Here is a 24,853-nt window from a genome sequence, read left to right as displayed (position 1 = left end):
AGTTGTCCGTCTGGGGCATCTTTTCCAGTTTATTTTGGGTAGGTGGAAAATAGTTTCTATCACTAGCGCTAACAATTCTTCGTTCGTTGTGATGCAATCTCTTGGAGCAATGTCCTCCTCGCCATACACACGAAGCCTTTCCATCAAAGGTAACACTGTATGCCACACCACATTTCTGTCGGCATGGTTTGGCGGGCTCCGCATTTACACCACCAAGTCATAACTTGCCCCCCATCTGCTAGGAAGTTTCACGCTCTCTTCTCGCGGGCTCAGCTTCTAAAACCTGTAGCTCATCCTCCGTATAGTCAGGCTCAAAAAGATAAGGTTCCGGGTCCTCATTTGTCCAAAAAGTAGTCGTCGGCGTCTCTCACAAAGTTGGCCATGATTAGTAGTAACAGACACGCGCTTGACACGCCGCTGTTGTTGACGGAAGTAGCACTAGATGTGAAATCAATGCGCCCAGGAAGGAATTTCTGGTATGTTTAAAATCATCAAAATACGGCAAAATATGGTAAGATTGCATGTTATAACGAATGTACCTGTGAATGCATGCTTTTTAGAGGGGTTTATAGTTGAAATAGGTGTGTCCCCATGACGTGCATTGTTAGCTCCCTCATGCTAACTGTTTTTCTCTCCGTAGAACACACAGAAAAGATAAAGACGTGTTTCACATAAGGATTGTGGACGATGAAATGATAAACCACACATTTTTCTGTGCAGTTTTGTGTAGCAAATTGTATCTGTGTGGTTCGCGGTTAGGAGACTAGGAGATTTCCATTCCTGTGCCCTTATCGCCATTATGCATGTTGATGATGCAACCTAGCTGTGCCCTGCAAAATTGAGAACGACAAAGCCGCAACAAGTCGTAAATGTAACGTAAAGTATGTGCGGAGCCGCTCCTCTTAGTTACTAATCCTCTCCTACATGGCACGTAAACTACATTTGTTACAAGTATGATTAAGAGGTCGAGGAATAACAAAGTTAAGACAGTGAAGACATGCTAACCGCTAAACTGGCTTCAATGTAAAGTAGCGAAAACAGGAGTGTGCAGTACATTTTAACACAAGACCAGCTGGAACTATGTTGAAGAGAAAATTAACCACCTACGGACAGGAAATGAGCAAGTAGATTAATACGAGTCTAAAGAGAGAATAATACAACAACTACACAGAGCAATTATACTGTGAGGGATATATATCGTTATCGCAAGAAGCTGCGATGTATATCGCAAAATGGATTTTGGCCATATTGCCCATCCCTTGTGGGCAGGTGGTCACGAACAAAGCTATTCAACAAAGACTTCGCTATTATTTTTTAATTGCATATAATGTCAATGCAAGTTACTGCAATATCATAAAAGGTCACCAAATACATAGTTATAATAAGCTAGTAATAATGAAAAGAAAACAGAACAACCACAGTATGTCCTCTGATCCTCTGTATGACAGGATCAAACTCTTGTTTTGAAAGACCTACTACAAAAAAAAAAAACAAAAAAAAAACGCTAGTCAAAAAATCCTCTATATAACAGGAGTGCTCTGCTGTTTTCCGAATCTGCTGCACAAATTACGGGCCAGTTTGATGTCATTGTTGGGCAGCATTTGGCACAGGGTCGCCACATGAAAGCTTAAAATGTGATACTGATGTATCAGTATTTGGGTGAAGGAAACTACATCAGAGCGTAATACTGTTGCAATGGGGCGTGCGTGGATCACGTTCAGACCCCTCCTGTGGCTGCACATCCGCAAGCTTCTACCTGGAAGATGACTCCCGCTTTGTCAGTCAGCATCTTCAGTGTGTGTCCTCCACGTGAACCCAGCGGTCTGCTAAAGCTTCACTTCTATACACTGCTAAGCCTGCTAGTGTTCATGTGTGCCACGGCGTGTTTGTGTGTATTCACAGAGGGACCCACACGACGGGTTCATCGCAAACTCTCCGCCCCCTTCAACCCTCGCGGGCGTCGCGCTGCTTTCATGTACTGAGCTCATTACCATGGTGATGGTTGGGATGGCAACACTGCAGCGGCACCACCGTGACATGCAACAGTTTGACGCTTTTGGTTTCCTCATTGATGCGTTGGTACAAGTACACGTGTTACATAGGCTATAAAAGGTGCGGAAGTGCGTGGGCTCTCACCTGTCCCCACAGCAGCTCCCCCACGCCAATGAAGACACACCACAGCCACTGGTCGATGGTCAGAGCTGTGCAAGAGAACGGCTTCCCACCAAACTGAACGATGATGATCTGAGGAGTCAGAGAAACATGTCAGTGACCATCAGCTCAGCATGCACACAGTGTGATGACACCCATGGAACATCAAATGGAACGACAATGCTTTTCAGTACAACTTGAGCTACACACTTCATTGAGTATCAATTCTAAACACAAAATACTTTTACAAGCAGATGCTAACATAAATAGTCGTCTCTCGTTTATTGCGGTTCCAAACCCAACCGCGATAAGTGAATTTCAGCTAAGTAGAATTCCTTATTTAGTTAGAACACAGAAAACTTGCTTATGACTTCATAAATATGGTTTTAAACATTATTAGAGCCCTGAAGACATGATAAAACACCCCTATAGTCACCTTTACATTACTATTACATATTATTCTTTGTTTATACCACATTGTACAGGCTACGGAGAGACCGCGTGCCGCTAGTAATTCAAGCTACCGAACTAACTAGTAAGCCTCTCCAATTTACTTATTCTAAACGTAAGAAAGTGTTTCAAATGAAGTGGGGAAGGACGACACAGTAAGAAGCCACAAACATACCACTTCCACACAGAGTGGGAGGAGAACTTTATCACTTTCACTTTATATACAAGGGTGTCAAACTCGTGCCTTGGAGGGCTGAGACACTGAAGGTTTTCTTTCCAGCCGGTCACTAAAGTCGGTGATTTTAATGATCAACACCTCCTTCAATTTCAGGGAGGAAGAGCTCATCAATTAAATCACCTGCCGGAGAAACTGTTGGAGAGAAAACCTGCAGTGCCTCGGCCCTCCGTGGCACGAGTTTGACACGTGCTCTGTCATGTCGGATATGCTATGGCTGACTACATGCAGTGTTAAGGTAATGTAATGTAATGTCATGTCTCAGTGTAACATTATTGATGCCTAGTGACCAGAATACTACATATACAAGTAGCTTGTCTTTCAAGGTTTTTTGGCTAAAAATAGGCCAAAGTCAAACACAAAACAGCAATCGTTTATCAATTAATAGATTTTTGAAAAAACGCAACGGAGTGAGTGTGTGACGTTTGAGCTGCGACATAGCGAGGGGCAACCGCACACTATTATGCACTATGGAACACCAGCAGTACCCGTAAAAGCTCACCAGGTGACAGTATCAGCTGGCAACCACCTTCCTGTAACCTCCCCATTAAGTGTCTGTCAGGCGTCATTGAGTGACGATGGTAGTTTTACTTTAATTTAGGTTTATTATGCAGCCGTTAACTTTTTTTGTTACAATTTTTCAGAATGTTATAATATGACTGATGGAACATGACCTGTTCAGAGACAGCTTGACCCTGGAACAGATTAATCTCCTTTGTTATTTCCTATGGGAAAAGGGTTCCACTGTATTGTCCTTTTGCTGGGAATGATGTTTTTAGTGTTTGGAGATATTCTGAATTGTGTTTTAGGGCTTTAAAGCATTAAAAATAATAGCATTTATTCTGTTGTACTGTTTTGTTTGTCGTTGATGTGTTCTATGGTAGCTTTAGTTCAAATTCTTTATACATTTACTTAACGTAATTAATTGTAATCTCACCACCACTGTGTCCCCCCACATGACTTCCTGCCTGTCCACATCTTCACCATCTACAAGAGAAGAGTGAATGGTGAGGTTTACCTGCAGGGCGAAGGTTCCTAGCACAACGCTGCAGAAGATTGGGTTCCTGTAGACACCCTCAAAGACGTTCCTTTCGCCGTGGATCTTCCTGGCGTTGATCTCGTTGAAGAGCTGCATCATGACGAAGACATTGAAGACGATGGTGTAGTGCTCCGATGGTGGTGAGTGCAAGGGAGCGTTACGCCCGCTGTCGATGTCGAAGAATTTCTCGCCTGACCAGAGGAGGAAGTGATGACAATAAATTAGGGGTGTGGTACGCCATGAGCACAGTTCGGTGCCTACCTCCGTTTTTAAGGTCAGAGTTTGGTTATTATGAAAAACGTAAAACTGCTTAGCTTTTGTGTACCAAGCCGAATGTTCTCCGAAAAATCATATTACGAATACACTTACTGTTACACCCATGCAATAAATACATCGAGAAATGTATGGAATCAGACAACCGCTATGTATACAACTACATATCTCCCAAGTGTGGATGACGTCACAAAAAATTAAGTACAGAGCAATTCCAGACTTTTTTTTTTTTTAAAGCAAAGTTTATCTGACCAGCAAACAAGAGGGTGAAGATGATGACGAGCTGGTACACGGCGTGGCCCAGGATGTTTTTCATCATGGTCCTGGAGATGAGGGGCTTGTTACGGCCGTACGGTTTCCGTAGCAACAGAGATTCCGTGGGCGGCTCGGTGGCCAGTGCCAGCGACGCCAGCGTGTCCATGATGAGGTTGACCCACAACATCTGGACAGCCTTCAGAGGGGAGTCCTGCAGCACAACACAATACATTCTCACCTTGATACCTCTGATTTTATATATATATATATATATATATATATAAAATGTATAGATATGTATATGTATAGAGAGAGGGAAGTCACAATGACATAGTGTCATGTTTCAAACAGCAAACTAGTTAAGACTGACTGAACAGTGCCTCTGCTGGTTGCAGCCAAGAAGTGCACTCCATTTGGCCTCAATCACTCCAAAATGTGATCAAATCAACCATGAATTTCACACAATCAATACATTCTCCACAGCCAATTAACTGATTATTTTTCCCATCTCTAGTTAAGAATGTTAAAATGTGACTTAAAACATTTCCTCTACAGTTAAAGGTTTTATGATTCACAGGTTGACCAGGAACAGATTACAGTAATAGAGCGCACCGGTATATTAGCCGCACCCACTAAATTTAAAGAGGAAAAAAAGGATTTGTAAATAAGTACGCCGCACCTGTCTGTACGCCGCAAGTGTCCACATCTTAATTTTTATATACCAGTAAATTCTCTCAATGATAAGAAAATGACTTATACCCGTATAAATGATAATTCCAAATGGAAAAAAAGCAGAGTTGATGACGTGTTTTTTGTATTAACGCATTGGTGCCTAACTTCTACCACCAGCATGGTCCAGCGGTGGCGGAGAAAGCAGAGCAAACAACAAAACACGAAAAGAGAGAAAATCAGCATGGCTGAGGGCGGAGGAGAAGCGGAGACTATAGACGGAGAATTTGTTGCTAACAAGGAGGTCCCTTTGTAATATGGAAGTGGTTTGGTTTCGATATCTGGAGCACAGACATGTAGCCGAGCGACTCAACCAAACTTTATATTAGCCTCACGGTCCACTACATAACCAGCGACTGGACTTTGACGTTGTCCTGTCTCCAGACAAGTTTTTCCCCAGAGGAACACGCAGGTTGAAGGAGTTTCACCAGGATTGGGACTTGAGAAGAAACAAGTGTGTGTAACTACTGCCAGTGGATCTAATGCTGTGTGGTAAGCTTACTTTTAATTGAATTAGTTTGAATGATATGGGTTACGTTTTGCAGCTTTTTATAGAAGACTCAGCTGAATTGAATTATATCGTCATATCGTGATACATCCCAAATATATTGTGATACATGCTAAGGTCCATATCGCCCAACCCTAATTAAAATCCACTTCACTCGTCCATGTGACTACTTCCCATTACACCAAAAGCCAAAGAGACTCATTTTAAGGTTCTCAATGGAATATACCCTTCTGCTCATGTTTTATGTAAACTGTATGTACACTAATGCCTTTTGGGAGGATCCACATCATTGGTTATCTAAACATATTCATATTCCAGACTTTAAATTGGAAAATGTTATGTATGGTTTCGTTGAAAAAAACATTTAGCATGATCTGGTAATCAACTCTATTGTCGTTTTAGGGAAGTTTTTTTTTTATACACAAAAATAGATTCCTCAAGACTAAACCAAACTTTATCGCGTTCCACAAGGAACTGTGCCCCTTCTTTTCTTCACTGAAACACATGAAAAGAAAGACTGCTGTGAAACTCCTCAAGATGGTAAAGGACTTTAGACTCATGGAAAACCCTTAGCGTTGTGCCTAAATGTAAACAATTTGTTTATTTTTGTTGCTCTATACTTTATGTATATTCCATTTCTTTCTATTCCCTTGTCATTTGTTATTTGTACTTCTTGTTTTTGAATGTAATGTTATTGATTTCAATAGAAATTTCTACTATGCAAAAAAAAAAAAGAAGTCACTACTTCCTGAAGAGGCACTGTAAGCATCACGGGAAATGCAGTTTTTAGCCATAAATGATCCGCATCACTGTACAAGCCACAGTGTTCAAAGCGTGACAAAAAAGTAGTGGCTTGTACACTTTTAATTATGGTAAATCCTATTTGCATTATTTCCTATGGGGACTTACTTTGAAACAGTTTATTATCGTGGTTACAGTTTGCAGTGGTGCAGAACAGTACAGCTACATGAGGGTCAAACCATTAGTGCAAACACGTTATAATAAACAGATACTACGTAAATGAATAGCTCTCTGCTCTCTTTCAGTGTAATTATTGTCTTTATCAGCATGACTGAGTAGTGCAGGCAGAGCAGTTGATCATATCTCCACTGATGTACGACCATGATGTGCGTGTTGATGCAGAACTTGACATGTACACACGCTCCAGCTTGTGTTCACACAATAAAAAAAAAAGAAAAAAAAAAAAGACTTGAAACGCTTCAGCCTCCTTTAATGATGGCCGCTGACAAAGCGAGCCAAGCATGATCAGTGCAGGGACTGCAGACCCGCTGAGTTCCAGTTATATTTCAGGATTATGATGATGACGTGTTGCCATGGTTTCAGGCGCTATCTTAGCCTACTTTGTGTTGGCTGCTCACTAGATGAGCTAGTTATCTGTCCTGCCAGCTGTGAGCCTTTCAATTAATACACAGCCGCAAGTTCCTTTTTTATTGTGTCACCAGTTCACTTTCCTGATTAGAGTCACATTATGAAACAAAAAAAAAGGAGAAGACAACTGTGTTGATGCCTGGCGGCGCCAAGCTGGCCAGCCTGGAATCACTTGATCTGATTTGTGTGATGCCTCCAAAGTTACATGAAACCACACGCTTTAAGTCCACATGCTAATAAATGCTCACAATAGAAAAGATGCAATGAAACGATCAGTTCAATTTAAGTCAAGGGGTCAATGGCCGTGACAGAAGCTCTTTGACCAGCTAACATGCTAACACAACAACAACAATGCCTACAACAAAGTCTAGTTTTAGTAAATATGCTGCTGTGGTTATGCAATTAGCAATTACAATATATATATATATATATATATATATATATATATATACTGCATTCACAGCCTGCAAATTTGCAGATCTTTTGTCAACATTTTTTTTTCTCCCTCAGAAAATGGGCCTTTTTTTTGGCAGAAAACACATCTCTATTCACCATAAGTTGGTAATAATGTATAAATATGTGATGACAGGTAGAACGTATAGCATAAATGTACCACTGTTAAAAAAGCCCACTTGTTTGTCTCTATGCTTCATGGATAATATTCTTTTGTCAAGCGTTAAGTTTCCGGATTTCATACTGTGTTTTGCGGTCCTTGAACGCACCATAGTTGCTGTGAGAAGCAAAAGTGAAACGTAAATATAACTTTTACACTGTGACTGATTCCATCTGTTCATCTATTGTCTTACATGATGATTCATTAGTGGTGAGTACCTACACATTTTACAGTGTAAAATCTGCACAAATGAAGACAAGGGGCCAGCACAGGGCATTATCACCAGCCTACCTGCGTGATGCAGGCACCCGTGAAGGCCACAATGACGGCGACCACATTGACGGTCAGCTGAAACTGAAGGAACTTGGAGATGCTGTCGTAGACGTTCCTGCCCCACATGACAGCTTTGACGATGCTAGTGAAGTTGTCGTCTGTCAGGATGATGTCAGACGCTTCTTTGGCCACATCGGTACCAGCAATACCCTGACGGAAAGGAGAGGCAGAACTATAAGATGATGGACGCGTTTTGTTTTGTTAAAATAGACATGAAGCAGCGATGCGGGCAAAAGGCGAATCAGGGAAGTAGTACCATGGCGAAGCCAACATCAGCTTTCTTGAGGGCGGGGCCATCGTTCGTTCCATCTCCTGTCACTGCCACCACCTGGCGGGTCTCGCCCACCGTGCTGTCAATGATGCCTGAACACAACAAAAGGAAACATTAAGTTCAGGTTTGGAGGCGCGGAGGCGGCTGTGACTGAAGCTAATTAGCATTTAGCAGCTCTGCATGCTAATAACGCCAACGCAATTAACCTTTGACCAGCGTGTGTTTGTCTGTTGGAGATGAACGAGCCAGAACACGCAGTTTGGGCCAAACTTTGTCGAGGCGCTCTTGTTCCACCTAGAAAAAACAAATCACAAGCATTGCTTATTATTTGGAGTGAAAACTATTTTATTTCTTTTATTTATTTTTACATTTCAAAGCACTTGAAATGATTGTAGCTCACAGCTTACCTCGCCCTTATCGTTCCTGATCTGCTGGTTGAACTCTTTGCCCTCCAGGCAAAGGAAGTCCTCGTTGGGGAGGAGGATGCCACACTTTGTCGCAATGGCCCGGGCCGTGTTGATGTTGTCGCCTGTAACCATGCGCACTGTGATACCTGCACGCTGGCACTTGGCGATAGCTGCAGGTACCTGCAGCAGAAGACACATTTGCATCATATTTAATGGTTATTTATATCATATTTGACAGTTATTTACATCAGATTTAATGGTTATGGCCATGTCCCTCTAATGTAAAAGATTTACATATTTCATTATCTATGTAATGATTAGGAGCTGTGTCCCACCATGTTAATGGAGCTTAGGCACATGAAGTGTTCAGTGGTTGCGATGACACTGGACTCCATACCTCAGGTCTGACGGGGTCCTCAATACCGACCACGGCGATGCAGGTGAGTTCGTTGAGGATTTCATTCTCGACATCCCAGTTGGGCTCTCCCGCCTCAACGGGAAAGTCCCTGAAGGCCACACAGATGGTCCTCAAGCCGTCACAGGCCATGGGCTCGATTACCTTGCGCACCATCTCATCTCTGTCTTTTGGCTTGAAGACACGAGGCTGGCCGTCAGCGTCCAGGATACGAGAGCACCTGAGATTGGAAGAAGAGGAGATAGCGTCGCATCCGAGCATCCTCTGTCCTGATCAAAAATCTGTGACACGTTCTTACTTCCTGAGGATGATCTCTGATGCTCCCTTGCTGTACATGCGGAAGCCTCCATCGGCGTTCTTCAGCACTGTACTCATGGACTTGCGGGAGGAGTTGAAGGTGTAGACCTTATAGAGCTTCTCCTCAGGCACCTCTTCTCTAATTGGCTGGTAGTCCCTCTTCAGTTCCAGCACCAGGCCCAGCAGAGCGCACTCCGTCTTGTTGCCCACGTGACGGGGGAGACCACCTTCTTTCTCTGGAGGCTGAGAGAGAATGGCAAATTAACAATAACTTACTGCCTCTTTGCGTTCTCTTCATTAAATATTCTCAGGGCTCCTCCCATCTTGTGGCTGCACACAGACGTTGGCGATGGTTACTGTTGTCAAGTCTTATTGGACAGAGGTTGAAAGGCTCACCAGGATCTTGGTGGTGTAGGCTGAGTTGATGGAGATGCTGTTGACCATAATTTCCAGGGTTCCTGGTCTGATGAGGTCTGGCTCCGGTACGGTTTTATAATGCGTGTCGCCGATGTACGCCTGCACCACTGTCATGCGGTTCATGGTCAGTGTGCCAGTCTTGTCGGAACAGATGGCCGTGGCATTGCCCATGGTCTCGCAGGCGTCCAGGTGACGCACCAAGTTGTTGTCCTTCATCATTTTCTACAAAACGAAAGTAACGGTGAAGTAAAGCATGACCTCTCCCAAAATGCACCCGGCCTCCTTGCCTGCTAACCTTCACAGAGTAGGCCAGTGAGATGGTGACGGCCAGTGGCAGACCCTCGGGAACGGCCACCACCAGCACAGTCACGCCAATAATGAAGAACTTGACAAAGTACTGAATGTAGATTGGCGTGCAGTCGGCCGTCCATGTGTGACCCTTGATCCCAAAGGTGTCGATGACAAAGTAGAGGATGAGGATGATGACTGTCACTGCTGACATAATGAGACCTGGCAGGATGGAGCAGACAAGTCAGGTCTTGTTTCAAGACCACTCTATCACAGTGATATTCAACACAGAGGTTATATCACGTTTCACAGGAGCATAAAGGTCTAGCATAAAGGTCTAGGTCGCAGGTACTCACACTTTTTCAGCATATTTATAAATATGCGTATTTATGTACATTGTACATGTATATTAGGGGTGCATGCACTTTTTCACTATATGGAAGTGTAGAAAAACACGCATTTCTATAGTGGAGTTCATGACGCGAAGCAAAGCCATCACACAATGGACTTTTTTTTCCTGCATAACTAGCCACTCCACAATTTAAGGGATAACTGTTGTTATACATGTAGGCATCTTACCGCTGACTTAGTTTATCCGTATAATCGGAAGAAGAAAAGATGAAAGTTGCATCTCCGTGTGCTGTTTGAGGCGTCTGGTCATCATTGTCACGGGGTAGCAAGAGCGAATCAGGAGGGGAGCTTAATGTCAGGTGACTGATGTCATATGACATCTACAAAGGCGATCAACCGAAACCACCTTCGCGATCGACGTAATGGGCACCCCTGATCTAGGTCAAAGATCATGGTCAAACAAAAAACCTTACATTTTTATAGATTGTGTTATCCGATCCTTTCCAAACGTGGCGAACATATAGTAGGTATGTAGCCGCCGAGCTGAAAGTTTTTGATGGTAGCCTTAAGGAGATCGTCTAGGTCAAAGTTCCCTAGTAATGAGGTCAAAAATGTATTTGAAACACACCATGGTGAGTCATATATCAAATTAAAGGCCTTGATGAGTACGACCGAGATAAGTACTGCTTTGTCAATATACCCTCATATGATGAAGTATTACATTAAAAAATCCTATTTATCTCAAAACACAAAAACATTGTGATAAGTAATATTCACCATGTTTCTGACTTTTGACAGGGATTACAAGTAAAAGGTAAAAGGTCAAGGTCACTTCAAATTCAAATGTGTGAAATATGGTCTTTCTGGTGAGTAAAAATGTGCAGCGGTGTTTTTCTGCTTCATCTCCCCCGTCAGACCCGCTCTGACGGTTTGGCCCTCATTTTAATTATTGCCCCAAAACATGGGTGCCGTATGAATGAGCCACCTCAACCCAATCTCCTCCCCTCTGTACTCTGAAAGCCCACGGGTGTATTAAGGTCGATTGAAATGACGCCGACAGTGCGTCAATTCCGGGATGAGTTGCGTCCCCGTTAAACATCCATCCAATAAAAGTGAGTGCATTGTGACCACTTGCTGCCTGATTGCTTTGAGGGCTATTAAATGAACAGGCCCGTTTTCCTGGCGGCCACCTGAAGTCAGGTAAGGTTAAGCGAGGAAGTAACATAAACTAGCTGCTAATCTGATCTGGGGTCAGATGGCTCAAAGCTGGGGAGTCTTCAAACAGTGGACATTTGGATTTTTATTTTTTTTTACAATCTTTAGTGAGAAAATTGACCCACACGGACCTCACTCACTATGGTAGTAGAACCATGTGATAAACGTACGGCTACACAATGCAAAGATCTCACTGTACTGAATAACTGTCAACAATTTTATTTTATGAAACATGGACAGCTGTCTTCAGGCTGTTTTTAAGGCACTAAAAGTTTTTCGTTTTTAATGCACTATGTTAAATGATTAAAAGCTGCACTTTATTTCTATAGAGAAAAGGACATTCGAAAGGGCAACAAATCAAAGATTGGGTGTAAGATCTGATGGTACACTCAATACTTATTTCTAATGCTCCGTTTTAGTATCTTTTTATCTTTGAGGACACTCGTGACGTAAGACTGATTGCTCAGGAGTGTGTTAGTGTATGTGCGTGTGTGTTGCTCACCAGCCTTGCCAATCTGCACAGCAAGTCTGGTCAGTTTGCCCTGCAGCACAGACTTTTCCTTCTTGGGTACATTGACCTTCTTGACCGGCTTGGCCTCCTCCTTCTCCTCCTTCTCCTCTGACTCGGCGGCCTCCTCGCTCTTCAGCGGCTGGATCTCGAGGGCGATGCCGTCCTGGGTCTTGGCTGAAGTTGAATAAGGGGGTACAAGGAGGAGGGTGTATGGCAGAAGGAGTAGGCCATTGGGTGAAGATGAGGCAAAAAAGATGAAGGAGAAATCATTTGAGAGGAGGATGGTCATTTTTTTCAATAAATATGTAGGGGGCGGGGGCATTATGAGGGAAGAGGGTGATGAATGAATGGATGAGAAGAAAGAAAAGAGGAGGCAGGGAGATGAGAGAAGGGTTTGATGAAGGGCAGAGAGGCAGAGAAAAAGTTACAGAGGCAGTCGCAAAGAAAGACCAAAAGTTTTGGACCAGTTTGCTCCTCAAAGAAGACCTGCCCCACTCTTTACTGTCAACATGGCAGCCCTTTGACTGAGGGCACAGAACATCAGTATCAGTTCATCATCACGCCATGAAGAATCCCTATAAGCTGAGGAGAGCGTCACACACCAACACACAAGAGCAGTGGACAACAAACAGCATTTAACCACACACAAAGACACACACACACACACTCCCATGCGCGCGCGCACACACACACACACACGTGTTGTCTGTGTGTTTAACATCAGAGCTCAGTTGGCAGCTCTGAAGTCTGACATGAGGTCTGCCCGCCTGCTCTTCATTTGCATAAGCAAAGTATGCATTTGCATTTCACTTCATCATCTGCATGTGGAGCTCTTCTGATGCATTTCATCTGGCTCTCCCAGCATGCACCTCTGCTTGTCGTCTCTCTACAGCAAAGAAATGCGGGCAGGGCGGAAGCAGCGGCAACCTTTGCTAATCTCACACTACCTACCACTTTGGATAATTTCTTCTCATTTGCTTAGCAACGCTGCAAATATCCTCACAGAAAATGTCAGCTTGTCCAACATTTATAGTGTCTGATTTAGTGTACGCTTATGCCAAAATAAACAATTTTAAAGCCTTGCAGTTTCACAAAGGATTCATTTACGGGGAACACTGTAATGTGCATGCCACGCCCCAAGTATGCGATGTCAATTTGAAAAGAAACCCTAACTAAAACTACTTACCTAAAATTGTCTTTTAGCTAGGGTTTAGCGAGTGTATTTTAAAATGTGACGTATCTAAGTCATGTGACTGCGTTGGACACATGAGTGGTGTAGCAAATGTACCCTTTGATGGTGAAGTGTTATAAACCAAAAGACTACAACAGCACATTGTTGTTTGAATCGCGTTTTCAGGCTCAAAAATGGCATGGAAACAAACGGCCTCAGAAAGTTCTGATGGGTGACTTTCAAACCAAGAAGTTGTGAAGCTTTATACACACAACATGAAACAACACAACTAACCAAACACACACACTTCCAACAAGCGCAGCACTAAACGCACAGTGGGCAAAAGTGTGTGTGCGTGTGTGTGTGTGTGTAGGGAGGGCGGGGGGGGGGCAGGGCTTGGACACTCCAAAAAGACAGCAAGTCACCAAACAGACAACAAAACAAAAAAGGACCACCCGAAAAACCACAGCAATGCAGAACCACGACAGCTGGACGGGGGTGGTGGTGGTGGTGGTGGTGGTGGTGGTGGTGGAGGAGGTGTTTGGCAGGAGGAGGTAGAAAAGGCTGCTGTGGAGACGAGGCTGCAGGAGACTTGAGCGGGAAAGGAAACGAGATAGAAGGCAAGGAATTCAACGAGACAACATCAAGTCCTGAGCAACAACCTGAAAAGAACCACGACCAAAGAAAGACACAAACAGCCCACAGCTCACTACTGTAGCAGGGTGCAACTCACACACTCACTGAATGCCTGACGTGGCTTGGGATGACGAGGTGATGCTTTTAACTGTTGAACTTTTTTCCACAAATTAAAACAAAAATTAAGAATGAAAAATGTTGAAATAATGACGGGTGCAGCTGCTACTACTCATCATTTATGTAAGGACACGTGTCAAACACATTGCAGATTGAAATAGATTACTTTTATGTTAACACTAAAAGAATACAGTTCCCATGATGTTGTGAGTGCCAAAAAACAGAGGTAGTGAAATAGATGCTACAATCACATGTTTTGAAGTCTTATGCAGCGATTGTGTTTTGATCTGACAAATCTTAAGTAACTTTATTCAAATGTAGAATTACTACAGCTTATGCTTGGACATTAACATGGTGACAGCTGTTTCTGACGGAAAAAAAGAGCCACGCGTCACGAGCAAATGACGCTAGGAACACTGTGGTAAGTTTACAGCGTGTGTAAAGCACTTAATGTGCAGGCCAAATCCTGCCTCGCGTACTGCCAGATCCATATTACGTGTATTACCATTCACAGTAGCCATGCCATTGTTCAGTTTGATTGGCTTCTGGCTGCCCTGTTCTCACAAGACATCTTGTGTCTAAACGAGAAATATTGTAATGTTGTATGAGATCTCTTAACGCCCCTATAATTAGCCATTTTCACAGTATACATTTTGACATCCAAAATGATAAACCCATTTCTATTTTTTTCAAGTACGCCATTTCAATCATGCAATAATATGGCTATGATTTTTAGAACAGAAATATTGTGTCCTCCAAATATACTCTAGGATCAATACATTTTACTATACTATATACAACTATACAATAGTTACAATAGTATATACAGTTTTTTACAAAACATTTTTTGAGAAACAAATTTTTAAGAAATGTATTTTTGTTTGTTTTTTTTTAGCTCAAAATCGCAAATAATTTCTTGGGTAATTTTCCCCCAAATAATTGTAAAGTAAAGTAAATAATAATTTTGAGGATTCAAAACAGCGCAAATCAAACATTATTTCTCCAACTTACTAAATATGTTTTTTAACATTAGTAAACCCTCTAGACATGAACTAACACCCCTACAGTCACCTTTACACTCGTATTACCCAATGTAGTAGACATAACAACAGACAATAAGCCATTTAAGACTTGAATAAGGAGACAGTGTGTGTTGCTGTAAATGTGCTCCGGTGGAGCGGAGCGGACAGGAAGCGACGTCATGGGTTCAGAGTTGAGTTTTAAAACCTGCAATGAAAGCCTGTTGTTCCAGCATTCAGGTCTGGTGCTTGTGTGTCTCACCGAATATTACAGTAACATTACTTACCTAGTGAGCGGTGTATAATGCTGCATATCATCACTATGTCTTTGTGATAGAGCGTAGCCTCGAAATTTAAAGACGAGTGCATATCTTTAAGGTCATAATAAACAGTTATTTTTTTTCCCTTTACAAATATATTGTTAATAAAATATATTATGCTATTCTGAAACCCCTGAATAATTCTTAACACTGAACACTGAAATAACGCTAAAATTAACACTGCCGCAATTACTACTCTGACCACCAGGGGTCAGAGGAGCTAGACTATAAACAGCTTTCGGGGTCCACATTTCAACCTGATGAAGCATCTCATTCCCCCAATGTCGCAAGGTCACGTTCGCCTGCAGCTGCAATGAGAAACAGGCAGCAAAGTCCAAATGACACTAAACGAGGTTCAAAAGAAAACAAAAAAGTGGTCTCATGTGAAGTCAGTGGAGAGGACAAGCGGGCTCACACAAACGCCAAGTAGCATTCTGCCTGCAGCAGATGCTCACACCATGGGAGGTGTGTGTGTGTGTGTGTGTGTGCGTGTGCATGTGCATGTGCATGTGCATGTGGAAATAGCCTGTAGAGGAAGTTGGACAACGAGGAATGCTTGACTGGTTTGCTCTTGAGGTAGCAGTGATGACATCATAAAGACACGCAAACAGGCAGCTTTGACACCTTGACGTTGGAAAGGCACTGAAGCTGCACTTGATTTTGACATAGCAACTTACTGAACACCACAGATTGTCAAAGGTGAATTTATGTTTGTGCCTCAGACACTTCAAACATACAAGCCTTCTCTCAGATCAGATCTCATATTGTATTCATCTAGAAGTATTCAATCAATGAATAATTGATGGATCATTGTGACAGTTAATGCCTGAAGCACATACAGTAAAACCTCTAAAGTTCAGACATATATTTGGGATTTGGACCAGAATTTTTACAGAGAAATACACAACCGCTGTTATGTGACACTTCTTCAGGATGAGCGTCAGTAAGGGGTGTTACGAGAAGAGATATAATATAGACAGGAAGCGAGGTCAAAGTAAGCAGACTAGGGCTGTGTTCCAAATCGTGCACTTCCACACTTAGTGTACACTTAGCATTTTGAGTGAATAAGTGCATTCACACTCACAAAGACGACAAAATGCAGTGCGAAGCCAGTACCCGAATGTTGCACTCAATACACCACTAATGGTGAGTGTGCGGCAATGGAGCCTAACCACCCATCGCTACACGGCGGAAGGGGAGGGACTAAATAAAGTGGTTTCAATTAAAAAGGAGAGAAGAGGAAGAAGCGGAAGCAGACAAATATTGCTATCGCCATTCCTGGTGAGTGTACGACGACAGCAATCGATTTGGGACAACACTACGTTGGCAAAATCCACGCCCTTAGGAAGTAAGTAGTGTATATATTAGAAATGCTGTAATCGATTGACCACCAATTAGTATCTGCCAATTTCCGCAAAAAAACACGTGATTGGCATATGCCGATAAATGCATTTCAAAGCCGATCACAAAAACGTCAACATCAAAATCGGCGTGCGGCGGCAAACACTACATGTGGACTGTGTCACGTAGGGTTGCCAACACCCGTACTGAGACAACAAGGGATGCACTTTAGTGTTGATTCCCACGGCAATACAGGACAGTCTGTAAAACTTCACTGGCTTCAGTTTGACAGCTTGACACAGGCTACACCAATCGATGTCAGCGTGTTTGATCACTCCCTTATCAAACCTACTGCTGTTCGACTTTTCTTGCATCTTTGTTTATACGCTTTGCCTGGCTGTCACTGGCGGCGGCTAACTAGCTAGCTAGAGTTATCTTCCTAGTTTCTTGTCTTTGGACTCCAAATGTGACATTTTGTTTTTAAAAAGAACAAACAATGCGGTTAGTTCGAGCTCGTTTTTGTCACACAGGAAAGTGGATATCACGTTCATGGGGTACGTACTAACTTTTTCAAGTGTCATTGAACTATTTTGCTCTCTTATATTGCTACTTATGTCTTGTCCTCAAAACACTATTTGTGTGTCGTTGTTTAATGAACATAAAAACATTGTGTGTCCAACCTTTCACAGGTGATTTTGAGTAGGGTCACCGAAGGGTCAAAGAATATTTGCTTCAACTTTCAGTAGTTTTTTATTACTATATTCTAACTGTTAAATTCAGACTCTATGCCTGTATATAATGACAAATGACCACAAAATACAGCCACACTGTTTGAGTGGAGATCTGCTCGGTAAATAATGTACTGTACAATTTCAATGTCGCCAGTCATAAATAAAAACACAAATAGCTCAGTTTAACAGCTCTAATAGTGATGAAAGTCGGAGACCCCTGCAACCTGGACACTGAACTTATTCTGTTTACAGTTAAGCAGGACAGGTTTCTATTCTATGAATATATTTATTTGTATTATTTTATTCTGTTAATTTTGTTATTTTGAACTAAAAAATAAATTATTGAACAAAGTTATTTCCCATGTATTTGTATTACTCCCAAACATGCATCCAATTAAAATCAGGTTTGTGTCAAATAGTACAAAAATCCTTTCAGAAAAAGAACCCCCCCTGCTAAGGCCCTTGGAACCGCGACCTTGGCCAATAGCACTCAAAAATAAATTAAAAAAATGTACAGTTAATCCATGTGATCGGTATCGGGCCGATCTCACTAATGGATGATCGGAATCTGCAGCATAAAACCCTGATTGGAGCATGCCTAATATACAATATACACACTGACGTGGAAGTGTACACTTTGGAGCACAGCCTCACATTCCAAGCAGCAAGACTCCAACATCACCATATGTATCCTCACTTGGGAGCACGGTTATCAGACTCTTTTATACTAGTGACACTGCTGCACGTCTTTTTACTCTTGTGAGATGAGAAAGCTAAAATGTGACTAAACACATTGCCTGTACAATTAAATATTTTATGATAGCCAAAGTGTTAAGTAATTATTTGAACATAAGAGAAATAGTTTACAACAACATGCAAGTCAACCAGTATCCCTGAACTGATTGTGTTGGACTTCAGAGGTTCCACTGTATTAGACCGACTAAGATGTGCTCACACTACATTTTCCCACTTCTAGGGAAAGCAGGAAAACAATGGCAAAACCAAATGTTTTCTGGTTAAGGATTGAGACACAACCACAAGTCCACAGTTGTAACCATGACAGTGGCTGGTTGAGAGTTGCACCCTGTGACAGGTAAAGCATGGCGAGAGAACGTCCCCCTTTTGACAGCCGAGAGAGAGATGGACAGTAGCGCTCCCCTCCTGCCTCTGCGCCGATGATAAGGATGATGATGAAGGGATTGGGGGGGAGGAAGAGGAAGGATGGGGCGGGACAGAGCGACAGGTGGATGAATGGAGGGGGTTACCTTTGTTGCGATTTTCGGGGGGTCCTTGTTTTTTACCTGTTCGGACAGAGAGAGAGGGCGGAATGCTGATAAGATGGATCAAAGAAATCAAACTGGAGGAGAACACAAAGTTCCAACAGGTGTGTGTGTGCTGTGCCTGTGTGTGTTGTCAGCAGGAATGGACCAATTAGGGGAGAGAGAGAGAGAGACAAGGCAACATCCTTTTACAAGTTTTGTTCCATTTAAAACTGCAATTTAGAGTGTAAAAATAGATTACTCATCACTACAGGTTCACTCATGTTGACAATTTTAGAATGACTGCGGAAGTTGTACACTTTAGGTCATGTTGTTCGTGTGGTCCCTGGCATGATTCAACAACTTTTCTTAAATATGTTACATGTTGTTTGTAATTATGTTCCACACTGTTCGGTGTTGTTTTGATTTTCGGAGTTTCAGTGGACGCACGCTGTCATCTAGTGACAATGAGGAAGTGTTGTTCCCAGGACGAATTGACTCAAGACGTGTTTGTGAGTTGGAGATACATATAAGGTGTTGGAATTGCACACTGCTGTTGATGTGTTCAGGTCAGAGTAAAGTTATTAAAGAGCGGCAGACTGTGTGACTCTGTGGGGACGCTACTGTGGCTCTTTCATAACATCTCATAACAGAGTGATGTGGCTTGACATGATGCGCATGCGTTAATGACGCAAAAACTTTTCAAGTAATTACTCAAACAAATTAGTTACCGCTCTTAACGCACTATTTTTGACAGCCCTAAAAATAACCCACGTATGTATAAGTGTCTGAGTCTGTGTGTTCACCAGCATATGTGGGAACTATTTAGATTATACCAAGGTGAGGAAATTGCGTTGTAATGTGTTCCTACATTGGGGTTTTTTGTTTTTTTTTGCAGTGTTTATTGTTGGGACTTTGATCATTTTTAAATGCATAATGCATTTAATAAATCTGTACATTTGTTTACAATTTCAAACTTTAATTAGTATTTTTTAAATAAATGGATCATTTTTTTCAGTTGAACTTGTGACAGCTCAGCTTCATTTGCTATCTGAATGATTTTCCATGACTGGAGGCCCAAATTATAAACTTTGCGTCTCTCTCCGCTGAGCTGGTTCATTCAACCACTTTACAATGAATGCCTGACAAATGCTAGCCAAGAAAACAAATGATCGGACAGAAAAGGAAGTAAAAAAATAAAAACAAGTGTCCATGAGTAAAAGAGCGTGATCACAAGCAAATCATAAGCACTGGCAGAGCGAGCACACAAGCCAGTTGGTTAGCATCACACAGCTCTCTGTTCCATTTAGTTCCATAAGCAACAAGACAGGATGGTCCGTTTCACATTTTCAATCGGTGTTACATCACAATCCAATAAATATGCCAGATGCCAGTTACTTAAACAAGGCCGTTGTTTTGGCTTCATTGTTTCGTTCATTCATTCAAGCGTGATTCAACAGGAATGCCACAGTGATGAAGAAGACTGGTAGGTAAACTTGCACAAGATTCTTCATCTTGCAACTATTCAAAGGGCTGAGAGAGTGTGGGCATCAAAAAACAACCATCAGTTGCTGAAATAAGTGGCCACTCAAGCTACTGAGCTAGTTGATGCCACTGACTTTGTTTTTGCAGTTGTTTAGGAAAGAAAGACTGCTTTACTGCATGTTTAAGTATGTGATCATGTAAAGACTTGACATCATACTGCAAGGTAACTGCGCGCTAAAAAGTTCAACGTAATTTCTAATTACACCGTTTGAAAGTGTAATGCACAGACTGACTGAGGTCCAGCCTCATGTTGCTGATTAGCAGGTTAACATAAAGACCATGATCGGCTGAGTCCAAATGAACCAGCACAGCACCAGCTAATAGAAACATCCATGAGGCTGTGTTGTCTTACTTTTCTTGACCTTCTTCTCCTCTTCATTCTCACTGGCACCCAGCAGCGTGAAGATAATTCCGGTTTGAGAGTTGAGGCCGACCGCCGACACCACCATCCTGCCCGAGCCCTCCATCACATGTGTGCCTGCCGGGTCAAACAAACACACAAACATAAGGTTCCACTACAGGAAGATTGTGGTCACATGTGCAGACACTCACCAGACAGCAACATGGGATCCTTCTCCAGAGACTTGCGGACCTGATCGGATTCACCAGTCAGGGAGCTCTCATCAATCTTCAGGTCGTTGCCTTGGATCAGAATGCCGTCAGCGGGCAGCAGATCTCCTGCAGGAGCACAAGAAAGATGGTGAGCGTGTGAAGAAGATACTCCATCAATGAAGAAACACTAACTAAATTTACTACATCTTTCTGTACCATATTTGATTTGGGCAATGTCTCCCACCACGATCTCAGCCACGGGGATTTGAATGACCTGGCCTTTACGGATGACCGTGAACTTCTGCTCTTGCTCGATGCGACTCTGAAGCCCTCTGAACTGCTTCTCCTTGGACCAGTCGTTGAAGGCTGTCACCAGGACCACAATAATGACTGAGAACAGGATGGCGGCGCCCTCGATCCAGCCCGCCTGGGCCTCGCCTTCGTCCTCCACGCCACCTGATGCCTGGCCACATGCTGGAATTAAAAGACCAATGTTACTGGACTTGACCAAAGGTCTGTTTGATACTAATGAGCCACTTCCTGCTATTGAGTACACAATATATTAAGCACACCTTAACGACGAAATGATCAAAACTAAAACTACTTCATCAGTATGCTCATGACCTTAGGTGAGGGTATAAGCGTAGATTGACCGATAAAAAGAGAGCTTTTCCTTTCGGATCAGCTCCCTCTTCATGACAATGGACTGATGCAGAGTCGGCATCACTGCAGACGCTGCACAGATCCGCCTGTCGACCGTGGGTTCCATTCTTCCGTCACTCGTGAACAAGACCCCGAAGTACTTAAATTCCTGCACTTGGGGCAACATCTCATCCCCGACCTGGAGATGGCACCCTTTTTTTCGGCGAGAACCATGAACATTTACTTGGAGGTGCTAATTCTCATCCCAGCCGCTTCACACTCGGCTGTGAACTGATCTAGAGACAGTTGAAGATCATGGCCAGATGATCTGCAAAAAGCAGAGTACCAATCCTCCAGCCACCAAACCGGATCACCTTAATGACCTGTCTGCACCTAGAAATTCTGTCCATAAAAGCAATGAACAGAATTGGTGACAAAGGGCATCCCTGGCGGAGTTCAACCCTCAATGGAAACGAGTCTGACTTATTGCCAGCTGTGCGGACCAAGCCAGGACGAAAACCACAATGCTCTTCCAGAATCCGAGTTTCAACTATCCGGCAGATCCTCCTCTCCAGAAACCCTTCTTAAAAACACAGACCTTCTTAACAATAAGTTAAGATTTCTAAAACAACAAAAAGCAAAAGCACATACAGTATCTCCGTCAAATGCTATACTTGTCATATCAAGGTTCTACAGCGCTGATTATAATTGCACATTTGCACATCAGGCAACACTGACCTTCACTGTCTCCTCCTGGTAGATGGTAGAAAGACAAGCCCAGTGAGATGATGGCTGCTATCTCCAGGATTATGAGCGTGACATCTTGCAGAGCTTCCCACACCAGCTGCAGGAAAGTCTTGGCCTTTTTTGGCGGGATGAAGTTCTTTCCAAATGCAGTGTGTCGTTTCTCCAGATCCACGGGGTTCCCAGACAGACCTGCAGGCACAAACAGGAACTGTTGATCTTCACATTAATAGAACCTTTTTTCTTGAAGGAATGCGAGAAAAAAAACACATATGCTCTTTAGAAAAACCCAAATGAGGACGTCAGTCAAATTGGGTTTTGGACTATCACATATTAAGGAATGTAGTTTTAGATTATAGCAATTATTAGAGCGTATCCAAGTTTGATGTTAACAAGTATTGTACATAGTTATTTCCACAAACTTCTGTGTGACACCTCTGTTAAAAGTAAGGTTTTACTGATGCCAATCAGGATCAGCATTAATATTTAAGAGTCCCAGTGAACGGGAACTATACCGCAGGGTCCTAATGATATCTGCCTGAAGAGATCCCATTCCCAACCATCCCCTGCTGCACACCTCCGACCGTCAGTGCAATCTGCTGCCCCCACCAGTGCCAAGACACTCTGTGCCAATGCCATCTGATCGAGCACAAACTATCGCGACTGGATCAGACGGAATGAGACGTCAGACAACAGTGATAACCAGTAGAGGGGGGACACCAGCATCCTCGGGTGATTTGAGGTAATGTGTTAACATGAGATAAAGTGAAATGAGGTCACATGACCACATAATTACATACAGGAAAAAAGATAAGACACATGAGGCGCGGTTGTGCAATGATGAGGAAGTTGAGATGACGCCTAATAATGTGGAATTATTGCTGGTTAGTAGGGGTGTCAGTAGGGGTGAGACGAGACAATACATGATATTGGGCTCACGGGAGCAAGACGAGATGATATTTTAACATTACTTTTAAGAAAACCACAAAGAAAAAATATAGGACTATTAACTGATGCAGGTACATTTGCATGCATGACCTAAGCATGATGCTTTTAACTGTTGAACTTTTTTTCTACAAATAAAAACAAAAAACTAAACTAAACTAACAGACAATAAGTAAAATAATGTTAAAATAATGACAGCAGCTGTGCCTGCTACTGCTAATTATTTATGATGGCGTGAGGTTATGAAGACACAGATTGCAATAGATTCTTTTTATGTTTACGCTAAAAAAATTACAATTCCCATGACGAAACAGAAAGTAGCGCATTTCCAAAATAGACGCTACAATCACACGTTTTGATGGAAGCCTTATGCAGTGATTCTGTTGTGATCTGACAAATCTTAACTAACTTTGATCCAATGTAGAATTACTACAGCATCTGCTTGGATATTAACACTGCGTCAGCTGTTGAACTCCGATAAACAAAAGCAGCCACATATGGTGAGTGATGCTGGGAATGCAGAGTGCAGGTGGGATTGCAACGTTTATGGTGTGCGCAAAGCATTTAAAGTGCGATTCCAATCCATTTTACGTGTATTATCATTCATAGTAGCAATGCCATAGCTCACAATCTGTTAAGACTACTGGCTGAACATGAAATATTGCCACTTTAATCTTGCGAGATCTCGCCGCACAAGCTCTTGTGACACCCCGAGTGGTTAGGCTTCTTTAAATGGTCCACTGAGCATAGTCCCATAGTCCATAAGACATGTTATGTCAACGTACGTTCATATGTATATTGGTGCACTCTCTGCAGCTGGAGGAACCTGCTGCATACACTCTCTTTGATAATGATTTCACAAATGTGTGGTTACGTCGTCATTTATTAACAAATATACACATTGCACAACACAGCAGCGACAGAAAATGTTGTAAAACCGGTAAGGAGGAAAATGTCCAGCTAGCATTACTACAGCTGATGATTTTAGCAACAGTACGGCAAGTGTAACATGTATGACTTTCACACCAATAGATGAGTAGCTTACCAACATTTTAAAGTGAATGAAGAGGTAGCTAAAGCTGCTGGATTCTGACCACTCATGATACTTCAGATGCATCTACTGCCCTCTTTTGGCAATAATAAAAACTACATCAGGAGGTTGCCTACTGCCACAGCTGTTAGTGTCAATGTTTTCTGACCCGTTAATAATGACAGATCCTAGTGGTTATTCACTTTTGTAGACCATGCACTCTAACTGATAATTGAAGAGAGGCACTAATTGGAGTATTTAAAGGTATTTGAGCTGTATTGATGCCTGGTTGGCTAGGAATGAAAACAATGGCGCTATAAAGACAAGCTAGAAAGTAAAAGACTAAAAAGACCCAGAGAGTTCTGCACACCTGGAGGTCATATCCGACCCCGCAAAGGCTCAGAGACACATTTCGTTGGATTCAACAAAGACAAAATGTGATGACTGCTGGTTAAAGAAGTTTTAAAAATAAACCTCTTGTCAAAGTAGTTGCCTCAGAGTTTCATTTTGAAGGTGCTGTGGCACTAAAATAAACAGGAAGCGTATCACAGCGAACCTTTACTGTCCGTTTGATCAATATGAGCCCTTTTATTTTGTTTTTCATTTCATGCTGTGATTGTGCCGGATCTCGTTTGCAGAGCGTCCCGGCGGACA

The 24,853-nt window shown here is 42.6% G+C and overlaps 1 protein-coding gene across 5 annotated transcripts in view; it reads right to left on the bottom strand.

Annotated features, from left to right (window-relative positions):
* Positions 1–24,853, bottom strand: part of LOC129187007 (plasma membrane calcium-transporting ATPase 1-like) — an 89,197-nt gene that overhangs the window by 14,478 nt on the left and 49,866 nt on the right. For 3 of the 5 annotated variants that reach the window (XM_054785844.1, XM_054785843.1, XM_054785845.1), the window contains 17 exons: positions 22,219–22,416; positions 21,055–21,312; positions 20,839–20,964; positions 20,639–20,764; positions 18,748–18,783; positions 12,139–12,321; positions 10,078–10,292; positions 9,762–10,004; positions 9,367–9,608; positions 9,051–9,288; positions 8,654–8,833; positions 8,453–8,540; positions 8,232–8,338; positions 7,934–8,125; positions 4,401–4,614; positions 3,855–4,066; positions 2,137–2,244 (listed from right to left, as the gene is read on the bottom strand). In XM_054785844.1, the coding sequence (XP_054641819.1) occupies positions 2,137–2,244; positions 3,855–4,066; positions 4,401–4,614; positions 7,934–8,125; positions 8,232–8,338; positions 8,453–8,540; positions 8,654–8,833; positions 9,051–9,288; positions 9,367–9,608; positions 9,762–10,004; positions 10,078–10,292; positions 12,139–12,321; positions 18,748–18,783; positions 20,639–20,764; positions 20,839–20,964; positions 21,055–21,312; positions 22,219–22,416 (2,966 nt within the window). The remainder of the gene's footprint in view (positions 1–2,136; positions 2,245–3,854; positions 4,067–4,400; positions 4,615–7,933; positions 8,126–8,231; positions 8,339–8,452; positions 8,541–8,653; positions 8,834–9,050; positions 9,289–9,366; positions 9,609–9,761; positions 10,005–10,077; positions 10,293–12,138; positions 12,322–18,747; positions 18,784–20,638; positions 20,765–20,838; positions 20,965–21,054; positions 21,313–22,218; positions 22,417–24,853) is intronic. The other 2 variants (XM_054785847.1, XM_054785848.1) reach the window with 1 other exon arrangement.

This window comes from Dunckerocampus dactyliophorus, chromosome 8 (genome assembly GCF_027744805.1).
Source record: "Dunckerocampus dactyliophorus isolate RoL2022-P2 chromosome 8, RoL_Ddac_1.1, whole genome shotgun sequence".
NCBI classification, from domain to species: domain Eukaryota; kingdom Metazoa; phylum Chordata; class Actinopteri; order Syngnathiformes; family Syngnathidae; genus Dunckerocampus; species Dunckerocampus dactyliophorus.
The sequence above is the reverse complement of the archived record's forward strand: the minus strand, read 5'-3'. Positions and strand labels throughout refer to the sequence as shown.